This window comes from Hemibagrus wyckioides, linkage group LG01, assembly GCF_019097595.1.
Source record: "Hemibagrus wyckioides isolate EC202008001 linkage group LG01, SWU_Hwy_1.0, whole genome shotgun sequence".
Taxonomy (NCBI): Eukaryota; Metazoa; Chordata; class Actinopteri; order Siluriformes; family Bagridae; genus Hemibagrus; species Hemibagrus wyckioides.
Window position 1 is genome coordinate 10,880,780 of NC_080710.1, and position 15,000 is coordinate 10,895,779.

Consider the following 15,000-nt stretch of genomic DNA (forward strand, 5'->3'; position numbering starts at 1 on the left):
AACCCTAAAGACCATTTGACTAAATAAAATAACACCGCACTGTTTAAAATAGAGAGCCAATATCTGGTGACTGGAATAGTCCAATAGTATTTTGCATTTTATACACATAGCTTCAAAAATCAGCCAGAGAAATGTGGCCCATTCCCTCACCCATTACAATAGATCCTTAGCAGGACTCATATTTTACATTTTAGATGTATGCATAATCATACAATAAAAATAACAGCAACAATATATCAATAAAAGAAACCATCTAAGCACATAAGCAGGACACATCATGATTAAACAGTTCAATGAAGCACATTCAATATTTACCCAGTTTTTTAGGGACCCAGTCCAGGCCGAAAGTAAATTTCTTGATTTGGATGACTAGGTAGTCAGGGAATGAAGCAAAGCGTGTGGTCCTGAATTCCAGAAAAGACAAAAGGTGTTCAGCCATTAGTCTACATTCAACTGTTATCTCAAGAGCACAGTGCAGAGCTAAGGAAGAAGACAGAAAATGTAAGAGTGACGTACTTGGTGGCAGTGGTCTTGCCCTGCACCGCAGAGCTCCAGAAGTCTGTGAGTGTCTCAGGCTCACTAAGAGCATTCATGCAGGCTGAGAACGGGATTTGAGCTCGAGTAGCAACAGGAGGGGGGTTTCCAGATGACTCTGCCTCTTCCCGCAGACGCTCAGCCTCCTGTAACTCTTCTAATGGCAAAGAAAACAAAAACAGAAGGAAAGCCTTAGTTACAAACAATAACAGAAAAATAAGGTTAAGATTAATAATGACTATATACGTTTAATCAGTACACTTTTATTGGGGCAAGTTTTACAAATAGGAAGTGTTATGTTTTTCCAGCAAGTCATCTCAGTGCCAGGAAGACATTGCTGTTAACCAATATACAATCTGACGCGCCCACTGAGTTCTGATCAAGCCAAAAAACAGGACTTCACAGCTTTTACTTATAATTAAATCACTGATTAATTACAGTCCTATGACTAAATTATCACTGGTAAATGCCGATAAATAACAGGTTTTATTTGAAACCATGTTCCTAGGGCTTTAATCCAGCACACATAAGTACATTGTAAGTATTCTGACTTCAGTCAATAGTGTGTTTCACAAAACCCGCAGTTTTTGAGCACAACAGTTATCTATGAACAACAATTTTCCAAGATCCTCTCACCTGTGTTGGTGGCCTGGTCCATAGGCACAGGCAGCTGAACTATGTAGTCCACTCGTTGAGTATATTTGGCCTTCTGAGACTGCTGGCACACGATCCTTTCCTCCACCAGGAAGCGGAATGCTTCAGATGGGTTTGGCCCTGACCGGCAGTTCCTCTGTGAGAGCGATGGAGACTGTGTATGGACAAGAGATATAGAGGATAGACAAGGGGATGGAGAAGAGACGATGCTTACCTCCACCATGTTTATGAAGTGAAGAAAAAACTCCTGAGCGTCTTGTTGCCGATTAGTGGAAAATTCAGGGTGGCCCCGTCCAACGAGGGCTTTGAACATGCGGGGTGCTATGCCAACCTGATCTCCCTGGAAGTAGGATCATCAGAAGCAGTTAGTTACACACACTGTGGTATACTTAATACGGTTCAACTCATGACCAAATACAATATTAAAAACAATTTTGCAAAACAAATACAAGATCTCATCAAAGACAGACATGATAGAATCAAGCAAATGCAGTCCTACCCTGGGTTCAGAGGACGCACTGGGGTCATCGCCTAGGTCTGGAGCTGGTTTAGAGTATTCTCCCGAAAGCAAACCATAGCCCAGTTTTGCTCTGCCAGCCAGAGAGAAGGGAAAGTTATAAAAGAAGAAGAATTTTTTTCTTTTTTTTGACCCCAAACTATCTGTCTTTAGAGTGATTTGCAGTTTTAAACAGAAATCAAACAAAAGTGCATTTGTTCTTCAGTTTGTTCTTCTGCTACGCTACTCTCCTGCAACCTCTGCTGGTGATATAAAGTGTTACAGCAAATTACGATATAAATACAGCCATAGCAAGCTTTTTAACGATTGTGGAATATACTCACACTTGTGTTTTAAAGTCTTGACTGGGATCACTTGGGGCTTCATCCAGGATCTTGTCAATGCTGGACACATACCTATTAAAGAAAGTTAAAGAGAAAGACTCTAAAGCTCATTCTGCAGAGTTCATTTAACACTTTCTGCTTCAAATATATGTATAAAAACACTTTATTTATTACTGCAATTTACTTGATTAAATGCTACTTTAAGTTTTAGTTTTAAACTTTCCACCCGATCACAACAGTGCAGGCGTATCTGATCACATTATGATCGGGAGTAACGTCTCCTTAGTAAAAGAGCTGACAGTGGGTGGAGAAACTGTGTAGGAACGACAAAGCGGAATGTTTGTGCAATGTTTTTGATTTTACAATAATTAGAAGTCAGAAATGTGGGTGTGCTTCACACATATTTCTAGTGGCATGGAATTTGCATCAACAGATTTTTTTGTATGTGCTACTCTATTTTCCACATTCACTGGGGAAAACATTTGGTTAAGCAGCAGTGCAACACTAAGGATAGTGAAGCTGATTATAACCTAGAAACACTAATCTCACATTAGATGATGCTTTTTTTTTCCACTTAAAACTTATCAGTAATACGGACTGGGAGTGTATTTAGAGTAAATGTTTTGGAAGAAGTTCATTTATGAGTAAAGGTTTGATTTTTATTTCCAGGAAGACACTGCATACGAGAACGAAACAGTCTTACAGATTAATGAAATAACATGTTACTGACTTTTCCTGGAAGTCAGGGATGGTGAAGAGCACTTGCATGACTGAGTTGAGGTAGCAGCTGTTGCCCAGGTTCTTCATACCCGTGAGCCCAGGGCCCCAGAGAGGCCTCAGTGTGGTGCCAGACTCCTGAATCACTTCCCACTCCCCCACACGCTGGTTCACTGCAATCTCTAATTCAGTCATAGTGTGTTCCGTCTGCAACGGACACAGAGACACAAAGATAGGGAGAAATCACCCTCTTTCTGCAAAACTAAACACAATCGTAAAATATCTTAATGATAATCCACTCATACAAAATGTTATGACTGATAACTCATAAATATATCGTTATTAAAAAAAAAAGCAGGCACATATTAATGACTCACTTTCTCCATGGTCATCATATCAATACCAAAATGGGTGAGATGCTCTGCCAGTTTTGAGTCCAAAACCATGTCATCCTCATCATATGAGTAAACGTCTGAAAGAAAACCGGTACATTATACTTAATTCAACACACAGCCAAGAAAAGGCATCAGCATGTGTCTTTTATAAAGGTGTTACAATTCACTCAGATCCTTTTAAAAACCTTTTACTTTTCCTTCTTATACTTTTTTTGCCACACTGAATTGCAATAACTTTCCACAGCCATAAGCTGTACTCTGAGGCATGGCTGTAATCAGAGAAGGACCGGAAAGCATTTCCATATAAAGAACCCTTCATTATAATTCGTTAATAGCTCACCGTTTCTTCATTCCAACACCGATGACTGTTAAACTCTTTATCGTTATGCTTTTGGGAATCACTATTAAAACATGATCAGTGGAAATATGACTAAAATACTTACAGATCACAGAAGGTCCTAAGATTAGCACACTAATTTCAGACACAAATTTTGAAAACATTTTAAAAAGCATTCCCCTGCTGATTTATTTTTTTTTATTATTATTGAGATCAAGGAATAGAAGAACAGTATGATGGTTTTGTTTTTCAGTGTGGTATGTGAAAAGCAATATGAGACATGAAAAGCAATACAGTTTCTGTATTTTATTCTATTAGCTTTGCATTTCAATCTCCAATGTTGTACTTCACAGAAAACTACTTCATTTCTTGGTCATAACTTATAAAATATGTCATAACACGTTCGTGGTTTGCTTTTCTAGTTCAAAAATCTTTGCTATTGAAATGTATAGCATTCCTCGAACATTTAAAGACATCATATTTTTAGCCTCATTCCACAAAGGATGTACTGTTATGAGTTTTACCAGCTCCGTCAGGAGTGATGGTGCCCAGTTTGACAGCCAGCGGGTACCCTGTCTCCTGGAAGTGCTGAAGAGCGTGGTTATTTCCACCTGAACCATCGAAATATCTCCGCCCACACAGTACCTTGCCATCCGTCAAGTTCATCCACAGGTTCTCCTGCAGGTCACACACCTCACACTTCCACCCACTGATCAATCAGAGGAGAGTAACACACAGTCAGAACACTTATATGACATTTTATATTATATATATATATATATATATATATATATAATTACACAGCCACACAGCTAAACAAATATTGGTGTAACAAACTGAAGGGAATTTCCTGTCACTGTGCATTTATTTAATACCTATATAAAGAGTCTTAGGTGAAAGCATGTGGTTAAGCTGTTCCAGTTTTTGTGCATGTTAACCAAGTGGGTGCGAGAGAGAGAGTGTGTGTGTGTGTGTGTGTGTGTGTGTGTGTGCATGCACCTAGGAGGAATTTTGACTCCGTTATCGAGCTGCTTGAGTTCAGCTGCATGTTTGGACTCCTGCCTCACTTCTCCGTCCCACTGCTGCACCTGCAGGGCTTGTGATACTGAGTCTGCAGCCAGCAACCCCGCCATCGACAGTGACACCTGCACACATACACACACACACACACACACAAACACTGCTACTACACTGAACACCACTATTTTATTTTTGTCTGCTATAAACAGAACTGGTTCAGTAAGACCGCCAATTAAAGTTTCAGTATATCCTCTACATAGTATATTTTTAAAATCTAAATTAAACTCATAGAACAATAAACAGCAAACTATGAAAAAACTAAAGACAATTCCTTTAGGAATAGATTCAAAATGAATGCACTTTAAACAATTAATAATTAATGTAGATCTGAAATAAGAACTAATAAAAGCTTAATAATTAAATACACATGTAAAACAAAATAAAAATGATCCTAAACTTACTCGCTCTCTCACTACATCTGGCATAGTGGCCAGGTCCTCTGAGGTGACTTCCTGTCTGTCTGGGAAAAGGACAACCTTGACTTCCTCCTCATACTGCTCCTGCTCCACGTCAAATCCGCCCTCGATCCCTGAAACACAACGTCATACAGAACGTGAGCAAAGTTTCACATCATTTAAGGTTAACCAAACAGTTATGAATGTGATTTACTCCTGACTCCTAAATGGAAGGAAACAACTCCAAAGCTTAATCAGGAAGTAAAATAAATAAAATGTATAGGAGCTGTATAGATGATATTTCCCTCATATAGATATCACTGACTCACTGAGCACTTATACTGTGAGATTATGCTTATACTGTTATCCTTTGCTCTGAAAACAGCCTCAATTCTTCATGGCATGGATTCCACAAGATTTTGAAAACATTTCTTTGAGATTATGGTCCATGCATCTGCATCACACAATTCCTGCAGATTTTTCAGTTGCACTTTCATGCTGTGAATCTCAACATCCAAAAGGTGATTTACTGGACCCAAAACCAGTGACTGGGAAGGTGAGTGAAGCACAGTAAACTTAGTGTCATGTACATAAAACCAGATTAAGGCGACTTTTGGTTTGTGACATGGTGCATCATCATGCTGGAAGTAGCTAATAGAAGGTGGTAAACTGTGAACATGAAGTGATGAACATGTTGAAATTAACTGATAATTGATTGGTATGAACAGCCCAAAGTGTGCCAAGGAAACATTCCCCACACCATTACACCACCGCCACCAGGGCAGATTGAAGCCTTGGAATCATGTTGTCGCCAAATTCTGACCATATCATCTGATTTCCTTTGGAGGCTGTTTTAAGAGAGAGTGAGACACTACCCCATATTAGTACAATGTGTATGTGAGTGCATATTTATAATAAAATCCTCAGCGACACAACAGAATATTGTAACCGGGGGGGGGGCTGTTTACAAATGAAACAGCAGAGGTTAATTTCTCATTTACGCCTTTATGTAAACAAGTTAAATGTTTTCAAATCTTTCATTTGTAAAATTTTGTCAGTATCGAAACACAGCACAAAGACAGGGTCATAAATATTTGCTGCAATTTCTAATAATAGTTGTTTCCTCACTGGATCAGATTTCGTGGTGCAATGTTCACCTTTCCCTCTTTTTCCCCCTCAAAAAATTCTATAATGTTCAACTCTCATTTTCTTGGCGGTTATGATAACTTTCTCATGCCCTTGGCTACTGCAGACAAGGTTTCAAACTGTCAGCATTTTGGTGCTGGAAGTGAATCAATTTCCTCAGCCTAAAGCCAACACTTCTCCATCACACTGCAATGCAAAACAGTTTCTGAATCAAAATCATATCCTGAGAGGAAATCTCAAACGCAAGTCAGGTTCGGGCTTACCTATGGCCAAGCGAGTGGGTTTCTTCTTGGGAGGATCCCCTGACCCGGTACTGCCGTCATCCTCTTTCTGAAAAACATACACATATTCACACAAAGGATATGTCTAAAAACAACACATGAAAAAGAGGACAGGTTTTAGACACAAACAAAGGCAAAGGTAAAGTAAGATCAAGTGCGTTTCCTGTGGTTTTGTTCCATTTCACATTTGTTTGTTGGGGTTCAAAGAAGTTCTCATGTGCATGCTTAGGATCAGGAGGAGGAGTGAAAGAGGACAAGGCAGTACATGAGAGATGTATACACGTTTCACTGCACGTACACGTGTGTGTGTGTGTGTGGTGAAGTATGGGCAGCACAAACTACTTGGATTTGATGCCTTTGACAGTTTGCTAAAAAAGTTCATTCAAATTTCAGCCAGTTACGCTGACCTTTTTAAAGCACAATCAATAAGATGAGCCCTCATCATGTGACATGACATGAGACACAAGAAATGTGCTTTAAAAAGTGGATACCTGCATTTAGAAACATGCAGAATGATCCATGTTTTCAAACACATTTTGATGATGTAGCATTGCTTCAACCTCACAGTAAAAACACCATTTGAATGGTGTGGCCATCATCGTGATTAGCAATAGGGCAAATACTGATATTTTGTAGGTGCTGTTATTCTACGATATCTAATACATACATACCATGCATAATAATGTTCTTCTGACCTCCCTGAGTATGTATTTCATATCCATTGAAAACACTGCTAATGGTCAGTTTTTAAACCATGCACCCTTAACGACTTGAGAATTTGAGGAACTGTGCAGAAAATGTTTGAAGACAGCACATCCCTGCTCAAGTCTCACCCATGATTAAGTGGATCATTTTATCTGGACACTAAACTTGTATCTAAGCTAGACTGCTGATGTATTCATAGAGATTGTTAGACTGTTATGCTGATGTTGCTGAATATCCTTTCTCCACACTTAGTACACAGGAAGAGTAATGATTTATAAACCCACTATCTACCCATATGTCCCCCTGAAGAGGCTCAAGGTTCCTTCTAAAGGCTGTCTTTACTTGCAGGTGTCTCATTATGGATCTACATTTACATTTCTGGCATTTAGCAGACGCCCTTATCCGGAACGGTTTACATTTTCATCTCATTTTTATACAACTGAGCAATTGGGGGTTAAGGGCCTTGCTCAGGGCCCCAGTAGTTGCAGCTTGGTGGACCTGGGGTTCGAACTCACAACCTTCTGATCTGTAGTCCAATGCCACTTGGCTACCACATCCCCCTAAATCTAAAGCAACATCTGGATTTGTGTTCCTTTGTGACAAAGTATATTATTAAAAGTAACACTGAACTGAACAAATGGAAAGCATAATATTATACGTAAAGGATGAGGATTTTGTATTGTTTTGGGAAGTGTGCTGATCTTTCGCATAACCTCTGAAGTAAAGCGATGCAGCTTACCTGGGTGTGCGGCTTGCGCGTGCGCTTGATGTGCAGGTAAGCTCTCTGGCCGGACCGCGCGTGATGCCGCTCCACAAAGCGACTCCCAAAGCCAAGGAAAGAGTTCATGCAGACGTACAGACCTCCCTCGCTCTCCTGCACAAGAAGGACAAAAGATGCTGGCTGATAAAAGTGTGCAGTTTGTTGTCAAATCTGTATGGCAACAAAGCAGCTGTGCATAAATTAACTATAACTATTAATGTTGGCATCACACTGCGCGCTCGTGCCTCATGTCTTCAACCATTACTGCTATATAGTGCGAGTTTTACCATTTTACAACTCTGAATAAAACATACATAACCTCCCACAATGGGCTTAGTGTTTAACCTAAGTGTTGTAGAATACACTTTGCTGTTGGTAGGGAATAAGGATTTGGGTTTAAAGCAGCATTTCGGACACAGTTGTGATGCTGCCCGATCATTACTCAGCGAACTTAGCTAGCTAGCTAACACCGCTAGTAAAGCGGCAATGTTAGCTAGCTATCCTGGTACTTATAACAGATGTCTGGTTAGGTAAATTATAACATCTTTTTTAATGTAAAAAATCAGTGATCTGATCCAGACTGATATGTCTGGTGATTAACCTTTAACTCAGGTTTGTTTAAAAGTAAATCAATGCTTTAGAGAAACTTCTGAATGAAGCTAGCTAACACAACTAGCCATTCTGCTAACTTGCGAATCTCAGCATCATTAGCCTCAACGCTAAAAACAGCCTATCGCACCTACCCACCGGCTTAACGTAAATAAACGCCTTATAATAGGTGATAAACTAGATACTGGTGCGGATAGTAAAGTGTGTAGTGTATGCAGTATAAATCTGACCGGAGAAGCGAATGACAGCGCGCACTCATCTTTATGAACGCGGTCTCCGGGCCTCGGGACCCGAATAGTGGACAACACCGACATCAAAACCTCGCTCGTCTCCGCCATGTCCTCTGGATAACTCTAGCTTTCTTTCGCGCACTCGTCCCGTCTTGCTTTTTTGCTCCCAGACCACAGCACTCCAACCCAAAATACCAGGCGCGATGTGACAGCTCTGCTTACTCCCTTTTCTCTTTCCGTTTCGCTCAATGAACTGCAGCTTTCAGTGCCACCCAGTGCATTGGTCCAGTACTGCCAGATTTTTTCCCCACCCGAATTCAGACAAATCCCGCCTCTTAAGCAGCAATTGGTCAAAGCATTCACAAGAACGAACTATTAGCCAATTCTAACACAGAATCAGGATTGATGTCATAGCTCGAGGTTGTCGGAATACAGGTGGGAAACGAGAGGCAGCAGTGGCACAGTTACCTTAAAGTGTCGCAAATTTGCGCATTCGGATATCTATCGTAGTCATGGCTGAGGCGGAATTAAATATTTTTCTCTCACTCATTTATGCTTGGCCTAAAATAATGATATGATTATAATATAATTTTATTATAAAATCTCATGGTTACCTCACACATGTTTTTTTTAAATGTCAATCATTGCTATAATGTAATTTTGTAATTGAAATAACCTTTTAAATACAGAAAACAAAAAATGTTATGCTTATCACAATTGATAATGTTCCTCTAAATGTAATGTCCTGTAATTTTAATGACAACGTGGTATCAAACTTATCCACAAAAGGTGTTGTGCAAATATTCTAAAAAATACGGCCCATTGGCCTCGCATGCTAAAAGACCTGGGCCTTTCTATATACATGTGTTTTGTAAAGTAGCCGACGCCGTACATAAAAGCTGGACACAACAGTGTAGGGACAGATCATAGTATTAGCCTTTAAGGTTATAAGGGGCTTTGAAGAAAACATTCATGCAAACATTCAATACTGCTGTCGTTTGATAATTGCCTATGTATATGTTTGTATTTCTATTCAATAACCGCTTATAAAGGCTGGATGGCATAACAGACTGTAGTCGTTAGATTTTCCGAAGGCTGTTTGAATCACACACACACACTCGTGGTACATCCCCACCCATCTCCTTCACTCCTCCCTTTTTCTTTTTTTTCTGCTTTTCTCCTTCCAACATCCCATTCCTCTTTCTCCTGCGCGCAGTACACCATGGCGCTGCGCTTTAGAGCGCCTGTAGACGTGGCGCTGAGTCTGGCCTCTCTCTCGCTTTGCGCCTTGTTATTCTGCGTGTCTCTGGCTGCAGGCAGTGTGGGAGGCTCGACTTCTCTTTCAGGCCTGCTGCAGCCTTACGACGAACTCTACTACCTCGGAGTGCGGTCTTATTTCGCGAAGGACTGGGAGAAAGCGGCCGAGTACATCGAGCTGTCCATATCGACCCGAGAAGCCCTGCGCAAGACCAGGCGAAAATGCCACGACGAGTGCTCAACTGCGGGAGACGAGCTAGTGTCCAGACTAGGTAGCCTTCAGCATACCTGCCAGTTTTTTTTTACCATAGCAAAGCAGCCAAATCAGCCTGAGAAAGTTGCTAAATAACTGCATGCGCTCATTTGCATATTCGTGGCACGTCATAATTATTTGAATAGCAAAAGTGTTACGTGCGCTGGGATTAGGGCTGATTACAGTGCCTACAAAACCTCTATTACAAACGCATGGATTCACCAGTTAGCTTAAGCAGAAGAATTATCGTTGAATAATTCTTCGTTTTAGAATTATCGTTGTAAGAAGAATCCCTCATTTGTCACATATACAATGTACCACAGTGAATTTCTTTTCTTCATATGCACAGGCTAAGTCATGATACATAGCACCCCTGAAGGAGAGAGGCCATTAGCCTTGCCACTACAAACAGTGGCAGCCTGATGGTTCTGAGGCTTGACCCCACACCCATCTGAACATTAACCCAGTCTTAACCATCATCACTGCCCCTTAGAAAGATCTCAGTTTGAGTTTAAATCCAGGACCTCATACATGCAATGCATACTATTAAGCTACATCCCCTGAATCCCCTGTTAATGTATTCATCGATAGAGACTTTTGTACGTCCCTCTGGATAAGAGCTCCGCCAATTGCCTGAAATGTAAATGAATACCTACAGGTTAGCATTGCCTCCTCATAGCTCCCAGGGTCCCTGACTGCATCATTCAGCTGTCTGTATGGTATTTCTCACTGTCTAAAACCACACAAAAATTGCCTACATTAAATTACCTCTAGGTGTGAATGTGTGTGCTTGATAGCTTGCAGTGCACTGGCATTACGAATGAATTTGCCTTGCACCCAGTGATATTGAGATAAGTTGTAGATACAGTACATCACACCACTGGACAAAGCAGTTACTGAAGATTCATGAATGAATACAAAGTAAATGCTAAAATTTATTACCAGAGAAAGCCACTAGTGGGTCCCCTTACAATTTAGTTGAATTATAGTTAGTTTAGTTCTGACCTAATGTTATGTTTTCCTGCTTATATCATCCCCTTTTCATACTGTAATTGTGCACTAAATAGCTGTTATTTTGTCAGGGTAAGAATGCACCGACTCTTAGCATCCACCATCTGTGTGATTCTTTTGAAAGCCTAAACAGATATTTTGCTTATTAGCCAGGGATTCTGAGCAATCGGTCTCAAGACAGTTGTGATCAGTTATTGGTCCATAATACATTCTGTGTCATGCATTTCAGATGATTGATTTTGTCCTGAAACAAGATATCTCAACGTTCACATTAACTAAGCTTTTATGACTATAGCTCAGGCCATGTTTTACATCAATGTCACAAACATTCAAATCTATCAGATATATCTATATCAGCAAATCGTGTGACAGCAACAAAATGTATAAAATCTTGCATATATACCTCAGACACTTCAACTTAATGTTTACATCAAACATCAGAATGTGGAGAAATGTAATCTCAGTGACTTGGACCATGGCAAGGTTTTTGGTTCCAGATAGACTGGTCTGAGTATTTCAGAAACTGCTGATCTCATGGGCTTTTCATGCACAGCTGAAACAGTTTCTAAACTTTACACAAAATGGTGAGTAGCAGTTCTCTGGTAACTCAGTTAACCACTCTTTACAACCATGATGAGCAGAAGAGTATCTCAGAATACATAGGACAAAGGTAGAAGACCACACCAGGTTAGAGTCTGTCAAAAGGAGAAAAAACTTCACCTTTATTCTGAATCCCCATTCTGATGTTTTATATGATCATGAGCAGAAGCTTTTGACCTGTATCTGCATGATTTTATGCCACACGGTTGGGGTATCAAATGAATGAGCAGCAGGGGGACCAGTGTTCCTAATAAAATGATAAAATGACTAGTTTGTGCATATTTGCTTATGTGACTGTATGTGTGTGTGTGTACACGTGTGATAGCAGATACAGAAAAAGGCAGCACCTGGGACCTGTGGGCATTGGACTGGATCCAGCGGCGAGCAGAATGTATAAAGTACTGTTTAAGCCAAGCTGTCACTCCTGCTGGTCAGCTTCCTGTATCGTCGGATATTGAGTATGAATTTGGGACTCGCAATGCTTACAATTTCCTACAGATTATCTACTTCCAGGTAGAGTAATGTGTCTGCAACAAATAAACAATGCTCCCTACTGTGTAACCTATTATCCACACATGTCTACTAAACATCAGCATTATTAACATAGTACTGATTATGAATACTGAGTATATTTTAAGAGTAAATATCAAGACACCTTTACTCTTTCTTTGCACAGTTGGGTAAGCCGAGGAAGGCTGCTGCTGCCGCTCACACATTCTTCATGGCCAACCCGAGTCACCTGGAGATGAGGAACAACATTGAGAAGTACAGACGTATGGCTGGGGTTACAGAGGACGCCTTTCAGGACAGGGAGAGAGAACTGGAGAAGCACTGGGTAAGGTAAAGGAGAGGACATGAGGGAAGCTAAGGTGGAAATCTGCATACTTTGATTGCAATATAACAAGAAATATGTCAGAATAGAAATGTCCATTTAAAATCAACCTCTACATATTACAGATTAAGTAGCAGCAGTAGAGACGTAATTCTCTACAGCTAACAAAATGTAGCCCATGTTAAAAACTGCATATTTACACAGACTAGCAATAGCGATCTGTGCAGAGTTGACATATTTCTTCAGAAGCAACACCTCCTCTGTACAGCATGAAGTATGAGATTGAGTAGTGTATTAGGATAGTTTAGATTAGTCCATAGAATGTTTACTCCATTTACTATGTAATTTCTTCCTAGGTGTGGAAGAGCAAGCGTTAGGACTTAATACATCTTAAGCTGCAGTAAGATCAGTCAGGCCAAACAAAAAACTCTATATAAAATCTTCTTCTCATAAATTAAATTGAACTGTTTTTATCTTTCAAAATCATCCTGTATAATTCTTTTGAATGAAACTATGAAATGAACATTTACTAACTTTCATCCAAGGCATGTTTTTGCTCCAGGTTTGCTTTTCATTTTTGCACTGCAGCTGTGATGCTAATGTAGCAGACAAGTGAGGGAAGCTTAGCATCAAGCTAACGGAATGCATTCAGCATCGGGCTAATGAGTAATTTTCTTCGTCTGTGGTGTCTAACTCTGTGTGACTTCATGTTAGGTATAAAATCAGCAGTTTAAAGCATATAGCATATCTACCTGGGTTTGTGAAACTGTTCAACTCAGTAGTACCAATTGGAGCCAGTACATGATGACTGTACTTGTTAGCTACATTAGCTATATTGTAGCTCCAGTTAAAAAAGAAAAGAAAAATTCAAACAACAAATATGTCTTCAGTGATGTAGAAGGTGACTTTTATTTTGGTTTGACATTGATTTATTAACTTTTTGGACTTTTTTTTCTGCCTCCATAATAGCATCACCTACCTACCTTCACTTCTGGTCATTAATTATTTAATATCTTATATTTACCCTTTAATTCTCTTCCTCTTTCTGTAATTGCCTTCCATCCTCCACTTTCCTTCTCATTAACCCTTTCTCCATAGCCGTGCCAGTGACTGACAGAGTACACAAACACTCACATTCTAAAGTGTTGAGCTCTTTATCATCACACTTCATGCACCTTTTCCTCCATCTCACCCTATGGGAAACACAGGAGGTGTATGATGCTGCTGTCACGGCTGAGAGCTCCTCTGACTGGTCCCGTGTGGTGGAGAGATGGAAAGAGTGTGTGAACGAGACGCTGAAGCAGACGGATGAGTGCAGAGCTCAGTGCGTGGTTGCATCACAGCGCCTTCCGGAGGAGACAGACGGTGTAGAGGGAGTGTATGAAAAAGCTGCAGGTGAGAGGAGAAGTGAACAAATACATAACAGACTCCACACAGGAAAATCAGGGTTTTTTTTTAAATTTTGTATAATTTTTTAAGTGTATAATGAATTATCTTTTTTTTCTTAACCCCATAGCCCTGTCTCTCTCTCTACTGGCATGCAATCAAGCATGTGTTGTTCTGGTGTCCACACGGCCGGGACGGATCTCAGCCCAGGAGGATTTTCTTCCAGTGCAGCTCGAGCATCTCCATATTGCCCAGTATAAAGGTCAGGGTACACCACAGCATTCCATCCAAATAACAGGACAACAATAAAGCATAACTTAAGTGGTTATCATGCTGCTATCAGAATAAGTGTTTTTTTTATGCTAGGAACGGGGAACGTTTGTATCCGAATCTGAGTGTGTTTGTTCTGAGCGAATCCCACAGCACTGGTCTGCTTTCAGACTCCCTTGGTTCTATCAAACCTCTGTGCATTTGCTTTTATCTTACATCATCCCAAACATGTATGAGAACACAACATGACTCAATGTTTTTTTTGGTTTTGTATTGCTTTGTTCTTGTGAGTTTTGTTAAACGGCACTTGTATGTTTTCTGCTCCTCTTTTTGCTCTATTACATTCTCCAATTTCTGTAGTAACAATTTATACAGGCTTTTTTATGGCAGATATTTACAAAGAAATAGATTCAAAAATATGCACAATTTCTGATACCTTGATTTCTGAGCTTTTGGTTATGTTTATTTACCTTTTTTTTTCAATTCCCTTTAAAGAAAGAGGGATTTCTAGTTTCTCAGTAATTTGACAAGCAGATATTTTGTGTCTTATTAACTTAAAGCTGAGGCTGGTAAGGGAAAGACTGTTATATCATCATTCAAGTACATACGTTCCACAATATTAAGCGTAACTGTAAATGGATAAATGTTCAACGTTCCATGCTAAAAGAAAATTGTTAATGTTAGAAAATTGCAATGGTATAAGAAGAA

The 15,000-nt window shown here is 39.9% G+C and overlaps 2 protein-coding genes across 5 annotated transcripts in view; one reads left to right on the forward strand and one right to left on the reverse strand.

The window, feature by feature from the left end:
- usp5 (ubiquitin specific peptidase 5 (isopeptidase T)) overlaps positions 1-8,943 on the reverse strand; it is a 15,884-nt gene extending 6,941 nt beyond the window's left edge. Inside the window, exons 1-14 of one of the 2 annotated variants that reach the window (XM_058399977.1) lie at positions 8,684-8,943; positions 7,824-7,958; positions 6,362-6,428; positions 4,959-5,086; positions 4,477-4,622; positions 4,002-4,186; positions 3,123-3,217; positions 2,759-2,952; positions 2,029-2,100; positions 1,688-1,778; positions 1,403-1,528; positions 1,171-1,324; positions 517-691; positions 316-404 (exon numbers count right to left, since the gene is read on the reverse strand). In XM_058399977.1, coding sequence (XP_058255960.1) covers positions 316-404; positions 517-691; positions 1,171-1,324; positions 1,403-1,528; positions 1,688-1,778; positions 2,029-2,100; positions 2,759-2,952; positions 3,123-3,217; positions 4,002-4,186; positions 4,477-4,622; positions 4,959-5,086; positions 6,362-6,428; positions 7,824-7,958; positions 8,684-8,791 — 1,765 coding nt within the window. In that variant the 5' untranslated portion in view covers positions 8,792-8,943. The remainder of the gene's footprint in view (positions 1-315; positions 405-516; positions 692-1,170; positions 1,325-1,402; positions 1,529-1,687; positions 1,779-2,028; positions 2,101-2,758; positions 2,953-3,122; positions 3,218-4,001; positions 4,187-4,476; positions 4,623-4,958; positions 5,087-6,361; positions 6,429-7,823; positions 7,959-8,683) is intronic. The other variant, XM_058399987.1, reaches the window with a different exon arrangement.
- A 904-nt stretch (positions 8,944-9,847) lies between these two features.
- The window catches only part of p3h3 (prolyl 3-hydroxylase 3), a 16,008-nt gene continuing 10,855 nt past the window's right edge, over positions 9,848-15,000 (forward strand). Inside the window, exons 1-5 of one of the 3 annotated variants that reach the window (XM_058400017.1) lie at positions 9,848-10,212; positions 12,130-12,317; positions 12,481-12,639; positions 13,845-14,031; positions 14,153-14,284. In XM_058400017.1, coding sequence (XP_058256000.1) covers positions 9,906-10,212; positions 12,130-12,317; positions 12,481-12,639; positions 13,845-14,031; positions 14,153-14,284 — 973 coding nt within the window. In that variant the 5' untranslated portion in view covers positions 9,848-9,905. The remainder of the gene's footprint in view (positions 10,213-12,129; positions 12,318-12,480; positions 12,640-13,844; positions 14,032-14,152; positions 14,285-15,000) is intronic. The other 2 variants (XM_058400001.1, XM_058400009.1) reach the window with 2 other exon arrangements.